Source organism: Mesoplodon mirus (assembly GCF_964341445.2).
Source record: "Mesoplodon mirus genome assembly, chromosome: 12".
Lineage (NCBI taxonomy): Eukaryota > Metazoa > Chordata > Mammalia > Artiodactyla > Ziphiidae > Mesoplodon > Mesoplodon mirus.
Window position 1 is genome coordinate 7,097,923 of NC_138988.1, and position 9,395 is coordinate 7,107,317.

Below are 9,395 nucleotides of genomic sequence, written 5' to 3' on the forward strand. Positions count from 1 at the left end.
TGGAAGCCACAACAGGGAGAGAAAAATAAGCCCCGCCCAAGAGCCCTATCTATCTCAAAAAATGAAACCTGTTTCTGTTACCCCAGAATCTGCCTCATTCACACCAAGGTTTGGCCAAATTCATGAAAAAACTCCTTGCTCAGCCAACTACTTAACAGCAGAAACAAAACTCACACCGGACAGTATACACAGTTTGTTCTCAGACACCACTGACATATAGCAAGTAATTTGGTGATGATGCGCCCTTCTCTGTGGATGAAGCTGGGCCCTCAAGGCCCTGCCGTGGGAAGGAAACCACCAACCAGCAAGCAATCCAGAGGAAGGTTCAGAGAAGGAGACAGACGGACAGACTGGCCTTGGCGTTCATTATCCACACTAAAACGAGGGGAAACACGTGCTAGGGCAAGTTGGTCCTCCCCACCACGAGCCACGCAGTCCTCCTCAAAGGCCTCTGGGCTCAGGTCTGCGTGCGTCCCCACCCCAGCCTGCGCACCGTCCACAGCTGGAGATGGGCAGCGAGGTACTTTCTGGGTGCCGCCTCCCCCTCCCTCAGTGGCTCCGGCATCCTTCCTTCCTCCCCCAACCAGCCTCCGCCCTGCGGGATGTGCTTCTGCTCCGGAAGGGAACGCAGCAGCCGGTGTGGGTGTTTGCCTGCGGGGTGTTATCTAAGATCAACACTGGCAGCTCCTGTCTCCAGGGCCGGGACTGAAGAGGCCTCACATCTCAGTGGCGCCTGGTCACCATAGTCTGTTTGGGGTTTGGGGGGCGGGGGGGACCACACTCTGAAAAAGCTGCAGGCCTTCTCTAGCATCTCCCTACCTGCTCCACCTACAGCCCATCTGAACCCCAAGGCCAAGAGGCATCGGCTCAGGTGGCCCCCAAGGGCGAAGGCCTCCAGGTGACACGCTTACACTCTGCTGGGACTGCGGGAGGATTCTGGCCCCCCACCCAGTGCACAGCTGGTGAGAAGTTTTCCAGCAGGAGGTACTCAGTCCCCACATTCTACTGAGGGGCTCAGTCCAGCCCCTCCCGGGCACCCACTGTCCCTAGAGTCTCCACAAGGGTCCAGTGCCCCCTGACGACCATCTCAGTCAGGCGGTCATCGGATGACCAGCGTTCTGCTGGCTCCCCTGCCCCATCCCGTCGTGCTCAGGAGCCTGGCTAGGCGTCCGGGCACTGCCACTGAGGGCTGCGTGGCTTTGGGGAAAGTGTGATCCTTCTGGCATTCAGGTTTGCTCCCCGTGAAAAAAGGGTGCAGCCTCCCAGGTCTTTAAGGTCGTGTCCTGTCACTCCTCTGCTCAAGAGCCTTCAGCGGCCTCCCTCTTCCAGATCAAGCCCAAACTCCTTGGGCCCCCAGCTTGCAAACTGTGCTTATCCCAACCCCACAGCTCCTTCTAGGCCTTTTCTTACGACCCGCCCCACTGCCACGCTCCTCCGAGCACCCAGCCTTCTCACTGGGGCCACAAGCAGTCTGCACCCACGCCTGCTGTTCCCCTCCGCTCCTGCCCCTCTGCCTGCAGCGGTGCCCTCCCTTCAAAGGCCTGCTCCACTCCCGCCACCTGCATCATGGAGCCCTTCCTGCCCTCCCAGCCCGAGCCCAGCCACAAGGGAGCTCCTCCTCTGAAACGCTAGAACGTCTACACAGACAAGTCACCGAGCCCTTAGGGGTCACCACCTGGGCATCCTGTGGGATGAGCCGCTGCGGGCACGTAAGGAATCCCCCACGTGGTTGATGCACTCTTCGTCCGCGAACATCTGACGTGGCAAAGGCTGGCCAGGGTACAAAAAACAGTTGTCACCTGCATGGTACTTGACAGGTTATAAAGGATCTCACACCCATCACCTCAGTTAATCCTCAAGACCCTCTGAGAGGCAGCCGTGAGCAGGGGAACGCTCAGTGATCTGCATAAGGCCAATCTGTGTGTGGTCACCTGTGGCAGCACCAGGTCCCGGCTCTCCTGCCCCCAGGGCACTCCGCTCCCTCTCAGAACCTGTCTGGGCGAGGGGAGACAGGCCCGCACATTAAGAAAGACCAAGCTGAGCAGAGCCATCACCACCACCCAGAAGACAGGATTGGACACTTGCCCCTTATTGTTGCCCTCAGTGTGTATTGGGCTGATTGCATTCCTGAGGGTCCCCTTTACACACTCGTCCACCCCCTGTATTTCTTGGGAATTGAAACTACAGCAGCTATAGACTCAGGTTTGATTGTTTTTTGCAAGGTGGAGCATGCGATTCTACCAAGAGTTACAGAAAAGTAAGACTTTTCTTATTTGCTTGTTTCTTATTACCAAATGAACATTCAACCTAAGTACTAAATATAATTCCTAAGAAGAAAAAATTCAATAGCATATGTCCTTCCAGATAGTTGGCTGTCTATATTTGTTGTATTTTTCTGTCTTGTTATTTTTCCATAAAATGGGATCATACTACACATTTAAAAAAAAAAAAAAAAAAAAGGACTGGAGTTCAGCCCCTGTTGGAGATGGTCCCTGCCCTGCTCCCCTGCAGTTTCCTCATCCGAAAAATGGGGCTTCCCTCGGGGACGTGTGAGAGTTCCATGAGCCAGCGTTCCATGTGCTCGGGGCCTGTGGGAGCCAGAGCAGCCTCCCTCATGGAGAGCAGCGAGCGCAGGGGCAGGACAAGCTCCTGAGTTCGACTAGGGATACCTCGTTCTACCCCGGAAGGAAGGGAGTGGCAGAAGGGCCAGTAAGCCAAGGCCGCAGAGCAGCAAAGCCAGACCAGACCCAGGGCCACTCTCCTCCCTCCCGCCTAAACCAGGGCCAGGCACGCTTGCGGAGAGGAGCAGCAGATGGCCACCTCACGTGGCTGTCCCAGGCCACCCAGCCATCTCTCAGGGCGTTTGCCCACCGCTGTTGATTTCTACCCTGAGGACAACGTGCGCATTTTTAGTTCCCAAGGAATGTCAATCAGCCCCCGGATACTGGGCTGCCCTGAGGTGGGGCTGCTGGTTTAAAACAAACACAGGCTGCCTATATAATGACCAGACGGCCACCAGGCACCACCTCCACCAGGAATCCCAGGTAGGCACCCTGGCGACTCTCTTGTGTGTGGGCGGGTCTGTTTATGGGTTAATTCACCTCCACTACCGGGCATCCGCAGGCCCATCTGAACTCAGGGAGGTCGCACGACCTGGGGCAGCCTGGTTGCTCAGAGCTGGGCTTGGGAGCCGCCCCAGTGCCCCCATGTCTCCTGGGACCTTGCCAGTTCAGCTTCCTCAAACATGCTTGAGAAACTTGGCACAAGGTCCTCGGAGCCTGGGATAAAGGACATGGGGAGTCCCACTGCCAAGCATCCTGCCCCCAGATGAACAGTCTTGGAAAAGAGCACACACATCCTTCCATAGCTCCTACCTGGGGGGAGGCGGGCAGAGGGCGCTAAGAGCCGCTCTACTCAGCAATCATGGCCCCAGGTCCAGGGCAGAGCCCTTCAGCCTGTCTGCTGGGCTCAGAGGCACAGGGAGGGAAGCGGGGGGGGGGGGGGGGGGGAAGAGGGGATGGAATGGGAGGGGATGGAATGGGAGGCGCATGCTGCCCAGAGACGCTCTCTCTTCCAGGCCCATCTGTCCCCAGCCAGCCGAGGTCATGCCCTCCCCAGGGACCGTCTGCAGCCTGCTGCTCTTCAGTGTGCTCTGGGTGGACTTGGCCATGGCGGGCTCCAGCTTCCTGAGCCCCGAACACCAGAAAGTGCAGGTGAGACGTCCCCCGACGAGCCCTGCGTTCTGACTGGGGAATCTCATTGCAGTCCTGCCATGAGCTGCGTGACCTGGGCAGTGGCTCACCCTCTCTGCGCTTCAGCCTTCTTCTCCCAGAGCACAAAGCACTCTGGTTTTGACCGTGGGCCCCCACCTCACTCTGCTTCTGCAAGGACAGGGGGGCTTAGGGCCCTAAGGAGAATACCTCCTCTTTCCAGCAGAGAAAGGAATCCAAGAAGCCGTCAGCCAAACTGAAGCCCCGGGCCCTGGAAGGCTGGCTTGACACAGAAGTCAGCAGTCAGGCGGAAGGCGCAGGGGACGAGCTGGAAATCCAGGTGGGTCCCTCTGCAGTTTTATACTTTCAGCAGCGGAGGGGGTGGGGCGGGGGAGGGCGTGGAGAGGCGGCCATCCACAGGGACTCACCAGCCACTCAAGGAATATTAAATAGAACAAAAACAGTGGACTCTGCACCACTAGGCCCTGGTGAGATCGGCTTTGCCGATCAACAGGCAAACGTCTAAGCAACTTTGCTGTACTAGGATGAGCCTCAAGCAGAGGGGAGAGGGGGCGCCAGCAGATGCCAGGTGATCTCAGAGGGGAGCCAGCAAACAGACACTCGGGAAGAAAGACTGGTCACAGACTGGAGGCGTTTCCTGCAGAAAACTTTCTGATTGACTTAGGGGCCCCTCAGACCTTACCTTATCCAATCTTAACAGGCGGCGGCCTGGACAGGTGAGCGACGAGCCCAGCTCTCACCAAACCCCACCTGTAGATGAGGATGGGGCTCATCAGGCTTGCTTGAGCTTTGATGAATAGTTCATGGGGCAGGGGAGCCGTTTAGAGAGAAACGGAGGACTAGGAGAGAGAAAGCATGAAGGCGTTTTAGTTACCCCTGTCGAGCAGCTGCGGTCTGGGGAATGGCTCTGACAAGAGTTTAGGTGAGGACAGATACCCGCACGCAGGGAAACCAGAATCCCCGTAACTACTGTTAGTAACTGCGGTCTCCCTTTCCGGCTGCTTTACCCCCCTGCTTCGCATTTAACCTCTACAACCACCTGTGAGGTCAGTGGGGCTGGTTTCTGTGCCCTCACTTAGAGATGAGGAACCGAGGTTCAGCCAAGGGAGCTCACTGGGCCGAGGGGCCACAGCCTGCATGGGGAAGAGGTGGGACCCACAGTCCGGGGGACTCCAATCCCCAAGCCCTGTGTCCCCATCACCGGTCTGGCAGAGAGCGAGCAGGTGGCCCAGGTAGTCTCCTCTGCCCTGCCTCGGCCTCCCTCCACCTACCCCCAGTCTCTCCTCCCCTCAGGGGTCCAATCCCCAGCCCTCGCCCTCTGACCCTCGCCAGGCGCCTCCTCGGCCACGTGTGAGACCCCACCCGCCATGTTCCCACTCATCAGCCTGCAAATCCTTAGACTAAAACCAGGGAACTTTCCCGGTGAGAGTGCCAGGTCCAGTGGGGCCAGAGACGCCCTATGTTAGCCCAGGCGGGGAAGAGGTTCCAGTGGCTGATGACTCACGGCTGGATATTTCCAGTTTCCACAGAGCAAACGGCAGGCCCTGCCTCCACTAGAACCAGGAGTCTGAAATGTCAGAGGTGGTGAGACGCCAGAGGCAGGTGGGAGGCCTGTAACACAGGCCGCAGAGCTCGGGCTGTGCCCCCCGAACCCCTCCAGGGCTGGGGTCCCACCTCAGTCATCCCAGGCCCCTACACTCCCTCCAAAAGTTTTCCTGAAATCAATCAAGTTTCACAGCTGGAAGCTTTCAAGACCAAGTTCCACCCATCCCCCACTGACCACATGAGACACTAAGGAGCCTTTTCAAGTCACTGGAAGCCGCTCCCCTATCCAACAGCCGCTGTGCCTCCCGTCAGTTGCCCGTCACCGGTTCCAGGGTGCAAACCAGCCCAGCTGGTCCCCAGCTTCGTGCTCGTGGTGCTGCAAAGTCGGCTGGGGTCATCCAACCACCCGCAACAGCCACAGGGGTGGAGAGGAAATGAGTATTTACTGAAGGGAAGGAACAGAGCGGCCTCGGTTCCCCCCAAATCACTCATATCATCTCCACCCGCTCTACCTTCACGATGAAGAGGGGCAGGTAAATTTTAAAAAGGGGACCAACAGATATCTGTTGTTTTAATAACATCTCTGAGCATCTCAGAGCATCTCTGCTCATCTGTGAAATGGGAGCAACAGTGGCTCCTGCCCAGAGGGAAAGGGGCTCAGCCTGGGCCTGACCAGGGCAAGGGCTGCACGCAGGGTAGGGCAGCGGCTCTGGGGCTCAGAGAGGCTCTAGGGCTGGTGGACTCAGGCCTGCAGTCTGGCCCTTGCCTCCACCTCCCTCTGTGGCCCCAGGCAAGTCGGGACCTCAGCTCCTTCATCTGAAAAATGCGGCTGACATGTCCTGTCTGGAGGGCAAGGAGGCAGGAGGACCAAGGACCGAGGGCTCCCTTTCAGCCCCAAGATCCCTGCATCAACTCATCCAGGATCTCACTGACCAACAGGGCCAGGAACCCAGGCAGTTTACTGGATGAACGGAGCTAAAGATAGTCTCCGCTCCCCAGGTGAGAAACGATGATGTGGCCGAAAACAGAGCTCCTTCCTATTCACCCAAAACTGAGCTCCAGTAAATCATCTTATAGGCTGCCGAGAAAATAGGGGAAATGGGGTGCTCTCCCTTTAGAAGGGACGAGATGGAGGCACAGAAAGAAGAACAAACTTGACTCAGAGCATCATTCTAGGGAAAGGTCAGCTTCCTGTCCAACTTCGTACAAAACAAGGAGAGGCCTTTGCAAATGAGAGGAAGACCACCTGGGAAGGGAGGAAGGTGGGGGGCAGAGACCGTCCCCCAGGCTAGTGCTGTGTACACCAGGGAGAACCCTGCTCCCCAGATCACCCTGCCAGGGCCTGAAGCTCTACCACTGGCCATTCAACCTTATGTCTTCCTAAGCTGCAAGGAGCGGGGAAACTTGATCTAGGGGACTTCACAGCTTTTATCAGTAACCTTCTCAGAGGTAAGGAAAGAGGGTACAAGGTAAGCCTCCTAAAGATGGTGCGGACAGTAAGACTAGGCCTGGGCAGGAGAGTAACCTGGCTGAGCTGTCCCCTCAGTGGTGCCTGCTGGACCCCAGGCCCCCTCTCTCCCTCTCCTGAGAGCCCAGGGCTTCCACTGGGATGGGGGCGGGGCAGGCACGGGAGGGTGTGACCTCTGACAATTCCTGGGTCCTCCTAGTTCAGCGCCCCCTTTGACGTTGGGATCAAGTTGTCAGGGGCTCAGTCCCACCAGCACGGCCAGACCCTGGGGAAGTTTCTTCAGGACGTCCTTGGGGAAGACGCCAGCGGTAAGTCCTTTCTCCAGTTTCCTCGGAGTCCCAATGTGAGTCCGCCTATGGGTGACAAAACAGAAGTTTTCTTCCCCATCTTCGCCTCTCAAAAGAGCTTCTAATTCCTCTTTCCCAAACACAGCCATCCCTCAGTACCTGCGGGGGATTGGTTCCAGGGCCCCCAGCTTTTAGGGGATGTGCCCAAATCACACGGTCCATATTCTGAGGCCAGCGCTCCCCCCATTACAACACACCACCTCCGTCACCTTGTGGAAGAAAAGTCAACTTTGACGGCACTGGCAGAATGGCGGACACAGCACTACTTTTTTGGTGGTTTTTTTTTTTTTTTTTTGGCTGTACTGCACGGTGTGCGGGATCTTAGTTCCCTAACCAGGGATCGAACCCGTGCCCCCCGCAGTGGAAGCATGGAGTCTTAACCACTGGACCACCAGGGAAGTCCCAGACACAGCACTTTGACTTGACCTCTTGCTTTTCAGAAACCCCAGCCCACAAGTGACCAGCCCTGAGTCTAGCCACCTCTCCGTTTTCCCACCCTCAGAGGCACTCACCTGGCTTCCAGAACGCTTCCGAGACCACCCCCAGCTCTGAGGGGTACCAGCCTAGGAGGTGAATAAATGCTCAAACTGGATGGTGAAGGTTCAAAATGTTTATTTCACGAAAGAGGAAAAGTTCACATTTCACTGAAAAACACCCCCTGCCCCATTCTTGGTCTATGGTCAAAGGGAAGAGAAAAGAAGAACATGTTGCAACGAGGTGTCAATGCTTAGAAAACCAAATTAGACCCATTTCTACAAGCAGATAAGGCTACTGGGGGAATGGAGGTAGGTGAGAGGAGGTGGACAGAAAGGGGGAAGGAGGGGCGAGACAGAGGAGAAAAACGAGAAGACAAAGTTCCTTTAAATATCAGAGCTTCCTGATGCAAAGTTGCACTGAGAGCTTATTAACAACCAGCAAGGCCTGTGTGGACAGGAAAACTTCAGGTGACACTATCAGAGCCAATAGCCATTGCACTGAGATCCATGGGCAGAAAAGGATGCTGGGAATGTGAGAGCCTGAGTTTGAAGTTGGACTGAGTGGGCCGCTAACAATGGCTAGAGCCACTGCTGGACACGGCTGACCTAACTCCTCCTCCTTCCTCCTCATCCACTGAAAAGACCTGGCACAGCAGACACCACCTCATGTGGCCAAGGCTGGCCATTACCTTGATTTGGGACACCAGGTTGATGTCCAAAAACACTCCCAACTCCAGCTCACAGCTGAAGTGAGCCTTGGTCCTTAAGTTCCACAACTGAATTCCAGTGAAGACCCAGTCTTCCTGGGAGGAATGTCACTTATCAGTCACTTGCTCTTTGGTATAAACACGTGAACTGACTTGAGAGCTAGTGACGATGGATGCGTGATCACAAGGGAAGGAGCACTGCCCACCCCGACAGGTGCGCACCCATCGGAAACATGCAGGATGCCCCTCTGCGAAGCTGGGGTAACATCCATATTCTGGAGAAACCTCTGTCACAAAGGGCTCCCTCTAGGAGCCAAGTATCTTCTCGAGTGAAATTCTGGCCACCTGGCACTCAAGGCACAGCCCTACAGCACTAACCACTGATCACACTAAGTGGGCATCCCGAAACACCACCACCATGCCTCACACCATGTGTGAGGAGCCACACATGGTCCATGGAATGTCACATGATCAGAGACCCGCTTAGAAATGCAGTCTCAGGCCCCGCCCTGCCCTAGTAGATCAGGATCTGCATTTTAAAAAGACCCCCAGGCGCATATATGAAGTGGCTTAGAGGCCACGGGGTCCTATTCAGGCAGCAGAGCCAGGTCGGCCCACCTGGCTTAGAGCAGGTGTGGACTCTTATATAACTTAAGAAAATGCAGACTTGGCCACGGGGCCCTCAACAAAACTGAGAGCGCATGAAAAAGCTGTCCTGTTCCCTCTTTCACTTATCTCCCCCACCAACTCTCTAAGCCCCAGCTCTGCGGTCAACTCCATGCCCATGCATTGGGCACACAACACACACACACTCTTCCATCTCTCGGGGAACCACACACCTGACTATCTGGCCGCACAGTGACGTAGCTCACGGAGCCCTTGCTTCTGAAAGCATCTGCCTCTAAGTGGTAATCACACTTTGAAAGGCATTATCCCCACTAGAGGAATCTAAGGTATTGGAGAGCAGGTGCACTACGTGGGTGGAGGGAGAGAGGAAGCAGAAGTCCGCCTCCAGTGAGCCAGCCATTCGCTCTGATGCAGAGACCCACACGCAGGCCTGGAGCTGAGGCACGTCCCAGCTCTAAAGCTTAGTAGGGGTGCAACGCTGATCATTACTAGCC

General features: G+C 56.2%; 1 protein-coding gene across 1 annotated transcript; it reads left to right on the forward strand.

Moving 5' to 3' along the window:
• Positions 1-1,679: 1,679 nt before the first annotated feature.
• On the forward strand, positions 1,680-7,205 carry GHRL (ghrelin and obestatin prepropeptide). The gene is made up of 4 exons (XM_082638574.1): positions 1,680-3,044; positions 3,578-3,713; positions 3,934-4,050; positions 6,944-7,205. The coding sequence occupies exons 1-4, from the start codon at positions 3,001-3,003 to the stop codon at positions 7,154-7,156; spliced, it is 510 nt and encodes a 169-aa protein (XP_082494700.1). The 5' UTR covers positions 1,680-3,000; the 3' UTR covers positions 7,157-7,205.
• Positions 7,206-9,395: the final 2,190 nt, after the last annotated feature.